Below are 15,664 nucleotides of genomic sequence, written 5' to 3'. Positions count from 1 at the left end.
TTGTGCATATATTCAACATTCCTTTAATTCACATGTATATGTTTACTTTTTCATCAAGGGGAAGAGAGCCACCAATGTTCAGAAAAAGCTTATCTGTAGAAATAAGATTACAAAGACTGCAAAAAAACATTGTGGACATCTTCTCGACCCTGAGTTCTTTCGTTTTGATCACAAAGGAGACTATAGGCTGGTATACCATTTTTTTATAACAAACTAATGATTTATGTTTATTTGTCTGACTATTATTTTTTTCTACACAATACATGTAGCGTCTTCCTGTTGAAGTTGCCAGACGAGCAGGTTTTTCTGTTGATCTTCATCCTTTGAAAGTTCAAAACATGGTTGGAGTTGTGGAGGTTTATGATGTTAATTCGGAGTTAAATGAATTGAAGCCACGTTATGCGTTGGACAGTTGGCCAAAGTTTATGACTGAGAATAACTTGAGGTTTGGTGATATGTTGCACTTCACATACGTGTCTTCGCAACAGAAGATCGTATTAAATCAAGTTACCTCAGTTTAAGAACGACATTTAAGTATGTTCTGATATCATATATTATAACTATGAATTTTTTGATGGTAATGTTGTATGTTTTTTTTTTAAATTATTAACTTGATGTTTTGTTGCTCTGTATAGCTCACATGATAAAACACTGTTATTAGCACTTTATGTTTTATATATAGATGATATCATGCTTCTTTTTGCTAATAGTAACTACAATTAGTAGAAACTTGGTTTATTAATCGCAAATGTGACATTCTTCTGCATTTATGGGTTTATGAATTCAGAATAATGGATGGACATATATGACTGTATTTGGCATGATGATGTTGTGTTTCATGTTGTAAAAACCAGGGAATTGTTAGATAATAGATTGCTTTACCCGATTAGATTATGTGTTAAATTATAGTTCTTTAAGTCATTGTTTTGTTTTCTTGAATTTTATGTAATTTTGTAAAGAAGTACAATAACAAACAGTGGTTTGAACATCTGTTTGCCTTTTGGTCAATAGTTAATGGAAACCCATGTTAGGTTCAACAGTGTTTTGAAGAGAAAAACAGTGTGAGAAGACAATAGATCTGATTAAGTTAAACATCTGTTCAGACTTAAACAAATGTTTGGCCTTAAACAGATGTTTGGCCTTTTATATCAGAGGTTTGGACTTAAACAATTGTTTGACCTTAAACAAATGTTTGGCCATAAACAGATGTTTCACCTTAAATAGATGTTTGGCCTTCTATATCAGATATTTGGACTTAAACAGATGTTTTACCTTAAACAGATGTTTGGCCATAAACATATGTGGGGTCTTAAACCAAAAATCTATTTAAGGTCAACATCTGTTTGACTATTGATCAACATCTGATTGACTTTATTTTGGTCAACATCTCATTTAGTATTCAACAGAACTTTGAATAACCCAACATCTGTTTAATTCGTTGTTTCGTTTTCTTGAATTCTATGTAATTTTATAAAGTAGTACAAAAACAAACATTTTTACAAAATCCCAAATCACCCTATCATTTAAGTGCATTGAAGTAAAAGTGGAAATGATGTTATTCATGTGGTCCTGTTGTGCTTTTGTTTGACCTCTAATATGGGTTCATGAACTAATCTGGTGATTTGAATACATTGTTGTTGAATCGAATGAGATGCTTGATGTAATGTGGTCGTATTAATAACAAATAGTAATTAATATAATAAGTTTCCCGAGCCCGGGAAGCAATCTCGGGTAACAACCTAGCTAAATAATATTTTATAAGGAGTAGTGGTTTGTTATAACAGTCCTGATGAACTTTCGTTAGAGGTTCACAATTGTTGTTGAATCGAATGAGATGCTTGATGTAATGTGGTCGTATTAATAACAAATAGTAACTAATATAATAAGTTTCCCGAGCCCGGGAAGCAATCTCGGGTAATAACCTAGCTAAATAATATTTTATAAGCCGCAGTGGTTTGTTATAACAGTCCTGATGAACACCAATAATAACTGACGGTTGGGACAGTGTTGTTAAAGATCTCAATTTGCTGATGGGTACTTTGTTGGTTTTCAGACCGTTAGGTGATTTTGGGCTTGAACTTTCATGTTCTGTTGATGGCATATGTGGTGAATCTTATTTCACGTTTAATCGTTATGCAAGATTTGGTTTTACGGTATGACTATTGATCTTAACTTGAATCCTTTTGCATCTTAAACGTGTCAACACTAATTCTCATAAGTTACATACTTCACGTATAGTATTCATTATTTTTAATTTTATGTAGGTAATCGAAGACTGCTTCATTAAACAATTTTACGTAAACAGCCCACCAAGTGGCAAATTTCAAATCTGTTATAAGGGTTCCTATTGGAATGTTGAGGCGTCTAAGGTTGATACCAACTATGTATTTGCTAGAGGATGGCCGGAAATGTGCAACGATGTTGGGATACTGGAGGATGATTTGCTTGTGTTTAGCAGAATTGATGATGTTGTTTTTGAAGTAGTAGTTTATAGAGATGAGACTGAGATTTGCTTTTCGAAGAAACCTGAATCTGACGATGATAGTGTACATGAGATATCGAAGGCTGATTATGTTGAGAATGTATTCAAGGTACGTATATATTTAGCATTAGCAGTAAAAGTTTTAATTATTTTAGCATTATATTAATTATTTCATTAATGTTGACCAGGACATCTATGAGGATGAAGAAGTTGTGTCTGTAGGTGAAGGAAGAACCGTTACTCAGGTACTTACTAAATTATTAAAATTATTTATTTTTAGTTTAACACATATAAGAATTTAATGTTTTTACAACTATTAGTAATGCTGTTTACTGATGTTACATTTATCCAATAATGTATTATTTTGAAAAAGTTACCAACCAATGCCGAATGCACGTCGAAGAGACGCATGTCTTCACAATTGAATAAAACACAAGATGTAAGTTTACCATCTTAAAGATTGTTATATTACTATGGTTATTAAAGTTACTCTATGAAAACAGGTTAAGAAGAAAGGTAAAGTTACTTCTGAGAGAAAGGAGACGGTCAAGAATATGACTAAGGGAAATGCTGCCTTACCTATCGACACAAGTGATCATATTGGATGTTCATCATCTGCTCACAAAGCTAAGGTAACTATACTCGCAACTTAATTAGTATATCTTATATAAACTGTTTTTTTTTTTTTTTGCATATATTCAACATTCCTTTAATTCACATGTATATGTTTACTTTTTCATCAAGGGGAAGAGAGCCACCAATGTTCAGAAAAAGCTTATCTGTAGAAATAAGATTACAAAGACTGCAAAAAAACATTATGGACATCTTCTCGACCCTGAGTTCTTTCATTTTGATCACAAAGGAGACTATAGGCTGGTATACCATTTTTTATAACAAACTAATGATTTATGTTTATTTGTCTGACTATTATTTTTTTCTACACAATACATGTAGCATCTTCCTGTTGAAGTTGCCAGACGAGCAGGTCTTTCTGTTGATCTTCATCCTTTGAAAGTTCAAAACATGGTTGGAGTTGTGGAGGTTTATGATGTTAAGTCGGAGTTAAATGAATTGAAGCCACGTTATGCGTTGGACGGTTGGCGAAAGTTTATGACTGAGAATAACTTGAGGTTTGGTGATATGTTGCACTTCACATACGTGTCTTCGCAACAGAAGATCGTATTAAATCAAGTTACCTCAGTTTAAGAACGACATTTAAGTATGTTCTGATATCAGATATTATAACTATGAATTTTTTGATGGTAATGTTGTATGTTTTTTTTAAATTATTAACTTGATGTTTTGTTGCTCTGTATAGCTAACATGATAAAACACTGTTATTAGCGCTTTATGTTTTATATATAAATGATATCATGCTTCTTTTTGCTAATAGTAACTGCAATTAGTAGAAACTTGTTTTATTAATCGCAAATGTGACATTCTTCTGCATTTATGGGTTTATGAAGTCAGAATAATGGATGGACATATATGACTGTATTTGGCATGATGATGTTGTGTTTCATGTTGTAAAAACCAGGGAATTGTCAGATAATAGATTGCTTTGCCCGATTAGATTATGTGTTAAATTATAGTTCTTTAAGTCATTGTTTCGTTTTCTTGAATTTTATGTAATTTTGTAAAGAAGTACAATAACAAACAGTGGTTTGAACATCTGTTTGCCTTTTGGTCAATAGTTAATGGAAACCCATGTTAGGTTCAACAGTGTTTTGAAGAGGAAAATAGTGTGAGAAGACAGTAGATCTGATTAAGTAAAACATCTGTTCAGACTTAAACAAATGTTTGGCCTTAAACAGATGTTTGGCCTTTTATATCAGAGGTTTGGACTTAAACAGTTGTTTGACTTTAAACAAATGTTTGGCCGTAAACAGATGTTTCACCTTAAATAGATGTTTGGCCTTCTATATCAGATATTTGGACATAAACAGATGTTTTACCTTAAACAGATGTTTGGCCATAAACAGATGTGGGGTCTTAAACCAAACATCTGTTTAAGGTCAACATCTGTTTGACAATTGATCAACATCTGATTGACTTTTGGTCAACATCTGTTTGAATTTTGGTCAACATCTCATTTAGTATTCAACAGAACTTTGAATAACTCAACATCTGTTTAATTCGTTGTTTCGTTTTCTTGAATTCTATGTAATTTTATAAAGTAGTACAAAAACAAACATTTTTACAAAATCCCAAATCACCCTATCATTTAAGTGCATTGAAGTAAAAGTGGAAATTATGTTATTCATGTGGTCCTGTTGTGCTTTTGTTTGACCTCTAATATGGGTTCATGAACTAATCTGGTGATTTGAATACATTGTTGTTGAATCGAATGAGATGCTTGATGTAATGTGGTCGTATTAATAACAAATAGTAATTAATATGATAAGTTTCCCGAGCCCGGGAAGCAATCTCGGGTAATAACCTAGCTAAATAATATTTTATAAGGAGCAGTGGTTTGTTATAACAGTCCTGATGAACTTTCGTTAGAGTTTCGTAATTGTTGTTGAATCGAATGAGATGCTTGATGTAATGTGGTCGTATTAATAACAAATAGTAATTAATATAATAAGTTTCCCGAGCCCGGGAAGCAATCTCGGGTAATAACCTAGCTAAATAATATTTTATAAGCCGCGGTGGTTTGTTATAACAGTCCTGATGAACACCAATAATAACTGACGGTTGGGACAGTGTTGTTAAAGATCTCAATTTGCTGAGGGGTACTTTGATGGTTTTCAGACCGTTAGGTGATTTTGGGCTTGAACTTTCATGTTTTGTTGATGGCATATGTGGTGAATCTTATTTCACGTTTAATCGTTATGCAAGATTTGGTTTTACGGTATGACTATTGATCTTAACTTGAATCCTTTTGCATCTTAAACGTGTCAACACTAATTCTCATAAGTTACATACTTCACGTATAGTATTCATTATTTTTAATTTTATGTAGGTAATCGAAGACTGCTTCATTAAACAATTTTACGTAAACAGCCCACCAAGTGGCAAATTTCAAATCTGTTATAAGGGTTCCTATTGGAATGTTGAGGCGTCTAAGGTTGATACCAACTATGTATTTGCTAAAGGATGGCCGGAAATGTGCAACGATGTTGGGATACTGGAGGATGATTTGCTTGTGTTTAGCAGAATTGATGATGTTGTTTTTGAAGTAGTAGTTTATAGAGATGAGACTGAGATTTGCTTTTCGAAGAAACCTGAATCTGACGATGATAGTGTACTTGAGATATCGAAGGCTGATTATGTTGAGAATGTATTCAAGGTACGTATGTATTTAGCATTAGCAGTAAAAGTTTTAATTATTTTAGCATTATATTAATTAATTAATGTTGACCAGGACATCTATGAGGATGAAGAAGTTGTGTCTGTAGGTGAAGGAAGAACCGTTACTCAGGTACTTACTAAATTATTAAAATTATTTATTTTTAGTTTAACACATATAAGAATTTAATGTTTTTACAACTATTAGTAATGCTGTTTACTGATGTTACATTTATCCAATAATGTATTATTTAGAAAAAGTTACCAACCAATGCCGAATGCACGTCGAAGAGACGCATGTCTTCACAATTGAATAAAACACAAGATGTAAGTTTACCATCTTAAAGATTGTTATATTACTATGGTTATTAAAGTTACTCTATGAAAACAGGTTAAGAAGAAAGGTAAAGTTACTTCTGAGAGAAAGGAGACGGTCAAGAATATGACTAAGGGAAATGTTGTCTTACCTGTCGACACAAGTGATCATATTGGATGTTCTTCAACTGCTCACAAAGCTAAGGTATCTCTACTCGCCACTTAATTAGTATATCTTATATAAACTGTTTTTTTTGTGCATATATTCAACATTCCTTTAATTCACATGTATATGTTTACTTTTTCATCAAGGGGAAGAGAGCCACCAATGTTCAGAAAAAGCTTATCTGTAGAAATAAGATTACAAAGACTGCAAAAAAACATTGTGGACATCTTCTCGACCCTGAGTTCTTTCATTTTGATCACAAAGGAGACTATAGGCTGGTATACCATTTTTTATAACAAACTAATGATTTATGTTTATTTGTCTGACTATTATTTTTTTCTACACAATACATGTAGCGTCTTCCTGTTGAAGTTGCCAGACGAGCAGGTCTTTCTGTTGATCTTCATCCTTTGAAAGTTCAAAACATGGTTGGAGTTGTGGAGGTTTATGATGTTAAGTCGGAGTTAAATGAATTGAAGCCACGTTATGCGTTGGACGGTTGGCGAAAGTTTATGACTGAGAATAACTTCAGGTTTGGTGATATGTTGCACTTCACATACGTGTCTTCGCAACAGAAGATCGTATTAAATCAAGTTACCTCAGTTTAAGAACGACATTTAAGTATGTTCTGATATCAGATATTATAACTATGAATTTTTTGATGGTAATGTTGTATGTTTTTTTTTTAAATTATTAACTTGATGTTTTGTTGCTCTGTATAGCTAACATGATAAAACACTGTTATTAGCACTTTATGTTTTATATATAGATGATATCATGCTTCTTTTTGCTAATAGTAACTGCAATTAGTAGAAACTTGGTTCATTAATCGCAAACGTGACATTCTTCTGCATTTATGGGTTTATGAATTCAGAATAATGGATGGACATATATGACTGTATTTGGCATGATGATGTTGTGTTTCATGTTGTAAAAACCAGGGAATTGTCAGATAATAGATTGCTTTGCCCGATTAGATTATGTGTTAAATTATAGTTCTTTAAGTCATTGTTTCGTTTTCTTGAATTTTATGTAATTTTGTAAAGAAGTACAATAACAAACAGTGGTTTGAACATCTGTTTGCCTTTTGGTCAATAGTTAATGGAAACCCATGTTAGGTTCAACAGTGTTTTGAAGAGGAAAACAGTGTGAGAAGACAGTAGATCTGATTAAGTTAAACATCTGTTCAGACTTAAACAAATGTTTGGACTTAAAAAGATGTTTGGCCTTTTATATCAGAGGTTTGGACTTAAACAGTTGTTTGACCTTAAACAAATGTTTGGCCATAAACAGATGTTTCACCTTAAATAGATGTTTGGCCTTCTATATCAGATATTTGGACTTAAACAGATGTTTTACCTTAAACAGATGTTTGGCCATAAACAGATGTGAGGTCTTAAACCAAACATTTGTTTAAGGTCAACATCTGTTTGACTATTGATCAACATCTGATTGACTTTTGGTCAACATCTGTTTGAATTTTGGTCAACATCTCATTTAGTATTCAACAGAACTTTGAATAACTCAACATCTGTTTAATTCATTGTTTCGTTTTCTTGAATTCTATGTAATTTTATAAAGTAGTACAAAAACAAACATTTTTACAAAATCCCAAATCACCCTATCATTTAAGTGCATTGAAGTAAAAGTGGAAATGATGTTATTCATGTGGTCCTGTTGTGCTTTTGTTTGACCTCTAATATGGGTTCATGAACTAATCTGGTGATTTGAATACATTGTTGTTGAATCGAATGAGATGCTTGATGTAATGTGGTCGTATTAATAACAAATAGTAATTAATATAATAAGTTTCCCGAGCCCGGGAAGCAATCTCGGGTAATAACCTAGCTGAATAATATTTTATAAGGAGCAGTGGTTTGTTATAACAGTCCTGATGAACTTTCGTTAGAGTTTCACAAGTCTACTCAATTGCTGAAGTTAAAAAAAGTTGTGCATATCGTGACAAAGAAACGACCCGTGTTTGCACACGGGTGTTACCGTTAGTACTATATAATAAAAGAAACCAATTGATGGACACTTGTCATTATTCTAGACCATCCTTAATTATAGATTATTATTATTTAATTTAAATAATTAAATTTAATATATATTTCAAACATTTAAGAAATTATGGATATGGATAAAGTTCCATAAAATATCTGACTTTAATCATATATAATATGAATAAAAAAATTCATCATACTCGTATGTTTTTTACTTGCATAATAACACACGTGGTTAAATAATAATAAACTATACCTAGCTATTCAAAATAGATAGAATTTGATTTAAAAAATAAGTTATAAGACGTTTGAAAGTAAGTACTACTAAATGTATAAAAATATTAAAAGTTAAAGGATAAAAGTATAAGAAAAAACAAAAACTAAAAAAAGAAAAAGAAAACTAAAGAAAGATTAAAAAAAAAGTAAAAAGTTGAAATCATCTTTGGTAATTGTATTATAGTTAGTTAATATTCTAATACATGGAAAATTTTACTATCAGTACATGATATAAATAAACACTATTATTTTAAGCTTAATTTAATTAGACGTATGATGTTTACTATGTGTGATCTTTCTTGAAATGAGCAGAAAATATGACTTAGTATTTCAAATTAATAAAATACAAACAAGTATTTAAAATGCAAGAATAATAATAACTACATTTATCATACTAATAAATTTATCCAAAAACAACTATTCTTTAAAGATGCAACTGACGTTCAGATATTTAAATTTTAAAGTTATATAGTTTAATAATTACCGATAATTTATAATTATCTAATTAATTTAAATATTAGAGTAAACTGTCATTTTGGTTACTTTTGCCACTTTAGTCCAAAACTCAAACCTTTTGCATCTGGTTCCCTGTGGTTTCAGTTTTTTTGTCATTTTGGTCCAAAAATGAAATCAGGTCATACTTGTCTTATAAAATCCTGCAATTTTGTCATTTTCCTCAGGGGCAAATCAGGTCATATTTGTCTTATAAAATATGGTATTTATTTATAAAAAAGAAATGATCATTTTGCCCCTGTGAAAAATGACAAAATAACAGGATTTTATAAGACAAATATGACCTGATTTCATTTTTGGACCAAAATGGCAATAAAACTGAAACCACAGGGACCCAGATGCAAAAAGTTTGAGTTTTGGACTAAAGTGAAAAAATTGACCAAACCACAGGGACCAAAATGGCAGTTTACTCTAAATATTAACTTGTACCTATAAGTTTATCTAACTGGCTAATTGCTATATGCCTAATCTGGACATGTCAACATTTTTTTTAGAACTAATAAATTAAAACCACTATTATGTAAATAAAACTTGGGTATTAAATGTATGTTCACATGATTATTAAAACTCGTGAGAAAGTCGATGATACAGTTTGTCTTCTAATAGATGGTTCAAATGCTTTCATATTTATAAACTTGACAAACATCACAAGTTTTGATCATACATGACACAAAATTTTGTTTGGCTATTAGAAAAACGTCTTAAAAATATTGTTTTTTCATTGTTAAATCTTCGTTTTTAACTATTTAATTTCTTATTTACTTAACCCGTGTAATATACGGGGTTATAACCTAGTATGATAATAAATGAACTACATAATTTTTAAAATAAAAAATATTATTTTTATAACTACGATATAACACACATCGACTTTCTAGTAATGATGTGATTGCTAAAGATTAAATGAACTATTTAAAGTATAAAGAGTCCATGTGTCAAAGTATTTATTTGTGTACCTGATTGGATCACATTATTATTATTATGGGATTTTTACATATTTCCCCCTCCTAAGAGCATTCACATCCAATCCATTAAAAATATATATACATTCCACTAAAAAACAACTCCTATATCAATATATTTCCACTAAAAACAAATACTTTTTCTCTCTCATTTTCAATATATATTACATTTTCTCTCTCCTCCACTCACAACCACTTTCAATATATATTAAAAAAGTATAGGGGGTGAACAGTGTCCCCCCAAATATACAGATAAACAGTAACATTTTCTCTCTCCTCCACTCACAACCACTTTTTATACTTCTTATATTTTAAAAACCCCTCACACAGATTTTGATGGTTGGATGAGAATGCTCTAAGCCTCTTTATTACGTATTTCTCCAAACCATAAAATCAATTACATATTTCCCCTCCCTAACTCATATATATTACATATTTCCCATTTTCATTTAAATGGCTCTTATTTATGACTATTTTACCCTTAATGAACTATTTAATGAATATTTACATATTTCCCCATTCTAATATGTAAAATCAATTACATATTTACCCTTCTACTTGTTACTCTTATTAAACAATACACACAAAACCATAATACTCATAATAAAAACATAAATTCCGTTCAAAAAACATAAATTCCATTCAAGTAGCTTAGCCAAGCCAAAATCAGAAATCTTGAGCTCAATACACAATTACTCTAGTCTCTACATCAGCACGTTTCTAAATTTGTTATATCTAGCAACTGTACACCTGTAATAATTCTTCAACAATGTCTTTAGCATTTGAAGTATCCCACATAGCATAAAGTAGATCCAGCGCATGTCTCCGTATGCTGTATTCAAGAAAGTCAATAAGAAAATATAAATCTTATAAAGCAAATGGTAATATCATTAGCAAATACAAAGATGGTACATATAAAAAGGAAAAGATAGATTCTATTAAGAGCATTCGAGTCATATTCTCCTGCATGTACCAATTTGGCAAAATAATGTTAGTAATCACTAATCAGTGCACTTATTTTGCTATTTACTTATTTTTACTACTTACTAGACCAAGATAGCGGATATTCGGCTCACGGAGAGCGGTAAATTTCCCAAGCAAAGCTACACATTGTGACATCATCTTGCAGCTTTCTATAGTGTAAGGTCTCCTGCAACCCAAACTCGAACGCTCTTCATTGATGAATTCAAAACCCGGAATACATCGACATGTGGTGGCATCGTTCATGACCACACAATACCCATTAACGCCGCAAAGACCCTTCCCTATACACTTGTTTGTCGTTGATGCCCATTTGATACCTAGTATCAAATAAACTGATTTGCTGACCCTGTGTTTGTTCCACAGCGAGCATTCCATCAGATGTAACAAATGAAATTAACACAGTCCAGTATTGATTGTTATTGAATAAACACCACCATTAACAGTGAACTATGCAACTAACACATCACCAACCAATCGATTGTAACTGAATAATTTCCGAAACAAAAAAACACACAAGCATCGATGAAGAATTATGAACGAACCAGTTAAAATCGATGAAGAATAATTTCGGATACAAAAAACAGGATCGAACCAGTGGACGAACAGGATCGAACCAGTTGGAAAAAAAAAACGCACAATTGAACCAGTGTTGTAAACAGGATCGATGAGAATGTTTGTACAGCCTATAGATGAACAAGATTCAGTTTTTGATCATACATGATAAGATGAACGTCTTCGGGGAGAAGAAAAGTCGTCTGGCCTCTGGGTATGGTTTGGAGGATTGATTATACGAATGGGAAGTTATTTGAGGGTAATTAGGTAATTTCTCAGAAAAAGGGGAAATATGTAATTGATTTCATGGTTTGGGGAAATACGTAATAAAAAGACTTAGGAGGGGGAAATATGTAAAAATCCATATTATTATTATTATTATAATATTAATACCCATGGCATTATAGCCTACTGGTATCTTGGTGGTGGGATAAGGCTTATGACCATTAGGTCATGGGTTCGATTCCCACATAGGGGGTTTTCCCAGATTTATTGGGTTTCCTCCTGAATTGGTGTATAGGCAGTATTGTCTAGTGGAGATGGATATGATCGGGTGGTTCTGCTGGTGGCACGATGATACTCCAGTGGTCCGTCAGTGATCCAAATTTGCCGTTTAAAAAAATATTATAATATTAATAATAAATTTAATAAATAATTGCATGAACCTGATGGCCCCTTACTAGAGGCCCACATATCAAAGGCCTATTATTAAACCCAACATTTGCAAGCTGAAATCTGAAAGACGAGAAAAGACTCACGTTTGCGTCGATATCAACTCGGTTTATCAAACGAAAGGACTTAGGAAAAATAAGTAAATAACACTTAAAAATTATATATTTATATAATTCAGATCCCAGTGTACCTTTCAACTTATTTAAAAGTAATATATTCAAATCCGGTTCAAAAATTAAAATTAAAAATCGAATTGATTACTAACCCAATCGAAAAACCAAACAATGAACTTGAATTGGTTGCTAACCCAGTTCGAAATCCGAATTTTAGTTAGTTTGATTTTTTTTTTAGAGGGGGGGGGGGGGGGGTAAAGCCCATCTCAATCACTAGCGGCAGTGTTCTAGCAAACCCCACGCATCCCAATGCATTAATTTCAAATATTCCACTTTGTCTTTCTCTTCCTTCTCACATCAAGAGACGGTTCGTGTCTTTGTGAACAAGATCAACCCGCCATCTAGCTAGATCAAATTGGTTGCAGTGGTGTTCTCGTCGAACCTGGGGAACCCCTTGAAGAATCTAGTGAACGCCCAGAGTGGCCTAATTTTGATTTTTCTTTCTATTGGGACCGAACACCCCTACATAGCACAATAATGTGAAACTTATTTCTCTAAGAACACAATCAATGTGAAAGATCTCTTTAGGTCTTCTTGCAAGCCAATTACGATCATGAAACCTAACCTAATGATAATATCTACTAGGGGTGTGCAAAAAACCGAATTAACCGACATAAACGAACCGAAAAAATTAAACCAAATAAAAAACCGGTGGGTCGGTTAATGGTTTTTTTGAAAACCGAAAGTAGCAGGTCGGTTATGGTTATCATTTTTCTCATACCCACCATAACTGAAGCGAACCGACATGTAATAAATCTATGTAGGATTTAGGACTTTTCACCATATTTTTAATATTTGATGTTTTTGACTGAAGATTTTTAGTACTTATGGGTTTTTTTTATCATTTTGTGGTTTTGGTTGAATGTTTATTTGAATTTATGGAATGTATTATATCACTTATTTGAATATTCGATAATAATTGGTATTAATATTATAGATTATATGTATTTGTTAATACTATGTAATATACTAATATATACAAATATGCAATAACAATTTATTCTATGTTAAAAAAAATTAAGTTATTTTTAGCTAGGCTAAATACACGGTTAACCATCTATAACCGACCCGCTATAACCATCAAAACCGAATAACCATAACCACCATAACCGATCGGTTATGGTTATGGTTATCCAATAACCGACATCGCGGTTGTGGTTATGGTTTTTGGTCAAAACCAACCCAAACCGACCCATACACACCCCTAGTATCCACATGTTCTTAACTATATCAATGTTTTACCACGGCAAATAAGACAAGTTATATTATACAAGAAACTATCACCCCAAAAAGAATTATGTGTTCTTGCTCATCATCTTCCTCAAATAACATGATTTTACTAGAGAAAGAAAGTGTACCAACAAGGTGTTTAACATAAATGTTGATTAGGTTAATGTCCTGGTTTTAAGTTAGGTTGTTCGTAGTTTGTTAGAAACCAATTAAACTAAAAAAGTCAATGTAGTTTAGTTACTTTAATCGGATCAAGGAGTTGCCACAATAGAATTTTTACTAATTCTTAGAAACATCCATTTTCTTTATAATCATATCATTTCAAATGCCTACATTTCTATATCGTCACCACTTTTCTTTGTTTAAGAAATGATATTTTTAAAATGAAAACGTCACATTTTTGGTAAAATCATGCCGATAGAGATAATCTAAGAATGCAAGGTGTGGAGGGGTATGAAGCGTCATGTGGCAGCCACGTCAGCAGGGGCGTGGTAATAAAAGCACAGGGTAGAAGGGACTTGAAAGTGGCGTTTTTAAAAAAATAAACCAATCAAAACCAACCCAAACAATACCCACCAATCAAGAGCCGCCACGACACTCGCCTTCCACGCTAGTGGAACTCTCCAAGCCCTCCCTCCACGCCACCATCGCGCCATAACACACGGCGGTGTGCCAGCGTCGTGAAAGCCTTCACACCACCATAACGCATAACGGTGCCACACCGTGCAACCTAAGCCAAACCAAAAAAATATACACTTTTATTACACTTTACACATGCATAGTTTTGTCGATTGAAGTTTTTATATTTTTTATTATATTTAGATTGTTACAATCTAGAAATTTATCTATTAAATGATTATATAATACAACATCCATGCACGCTTGGCATCATAGTACTGTGATGCCTTTCTAGTTGTTTTTCTTTTCATTACCCTTTTTTATCAAAACAATTTTACACACACACATATATATAAAGACTTTATGTCAAAATCATAACCATGTATGCATCAAACAAGCTTTTTCCAAAAACTGAAAGGAAAATAAGGACGAGCAGAAAATTAATTATTTGATATATTCGGGCAATCCGATATGACCCAATCTTTTAACTCACCGGCCTACTTCTATCCCAATTTATTTAAACTATTATTATTATTACTATTCAAATCCATATACATGCTTACCACATAGCTTGTTTTTATTTGTAGGAATAATATACTGACAGCATTTATCTCTTTTGTAGTTTTTTCAATCTACACCTCAGTCAGTTAAAGGAATCCATCATGTGCATAGCATATTCTTCACATGTTTAGTATTATTTGAAATCTATTAAAGGTTATGTGTTGGTTTTGTGTTAACATGGTAAAATTGATGAGTTTAAACATGATCATATATATTTTTTTTCATGTTAAAGAAATTGACCTTAAGTACTTAACTCAAACATACGTTAGATTTTTTGACCCGTTTAACTTGTTTATTGAAATTGTTGCTACAACAAATATGAGACCAAGAATAGTGGAGGGACTAGTTAGGCAAAAGGCTTCACGAGTCTCGTTTTGCCTAACGCAGGTCGCGGGTCCCCCTGCGTATGCAATACGTAGGGTCGGATCACTCTTTTACCAATTGCTTAGAATTCAAGGTTGAGAAGGACTCAACCCAGATCCGATTCATGCAATGTGATAGTGTTATTGAATGTGAAGAATAGAATATGCAATGTGCAGATTCTAGAGAGAGAGAGTGTGTGTGAGATTTTGGAATGTTTGGCTGAGTGACCAAAGATGGTCATTTATAGGGAAAGAGGAAGCCAAGGGTAGACACCTTTGACTAGTGATCCGGTGATGCAGTGAGGGGGTTGCCCGTTTAGGTAGGTTGAAGGCTTCGAACCTGCGGGTAAAAGATTGTCTCTTCTCACATGCCCCTTTTGCGACTGAGTGAGGGAAGTCACATGTAAAGTGTGATGAGACATGACACTGTGCAATGCTTTTTGCTGTTCACTACAGCTGGTAGCTTACTTGAACCTTTTAACCTTTTAAGCTATTTTACACTTA

At 32.6% G+C, this 15,664-nt stretch overlaps 1 protein-coding gene across 1 annotated transcript; it reads right to left on the bottom strand.

Moving 5' to 3' along the window:
• Positions 1-10,632: 10,632 nt before the first annotated feature.
• On the bottom strand, positions 10,633-11,860 carry LOC110928063. The gene is made up of 2 exons (XM_022171292.2): positions 11,056-11,860; positions 10,633-10,840 (listed from the first exon to the last, which is right to left on the bottom strand). Exons 1-2 carry the CDS (start codon positions 11,365-11,367, stop codon positions 10,784-10,786), a joined length of 369 nt encoding a protein of 122 aa, XP_022026984.1. The 5' UTR covers positions 11,368-11,860; the 3' UTR covers positions 10,633-10,783.
• Between the last annotated feature and the right edge of the window lie 3,804 nt (positions 11,861-15,664).

This window comes from Helianthus annuus, chromosome 11 (genome assembly GCF_002127325.2).
Source record: "Helianthus annuus cultivar XRQ/B chromosome 11, HanXRQr2.0-SUNRISE, whole genome shotgun sequence".
Taxonomy (NCBI): Eukaryota; Viridiplantae; Streptophyta; class Magnoliopsida; order Asterales; family Asteraceae; genus Helianthus; species Helianthus annuus.
Note: the sequence above shows the minus strand (reverse complement) of the source record. Positions and strands in the feature narration are given on the sequence as shown.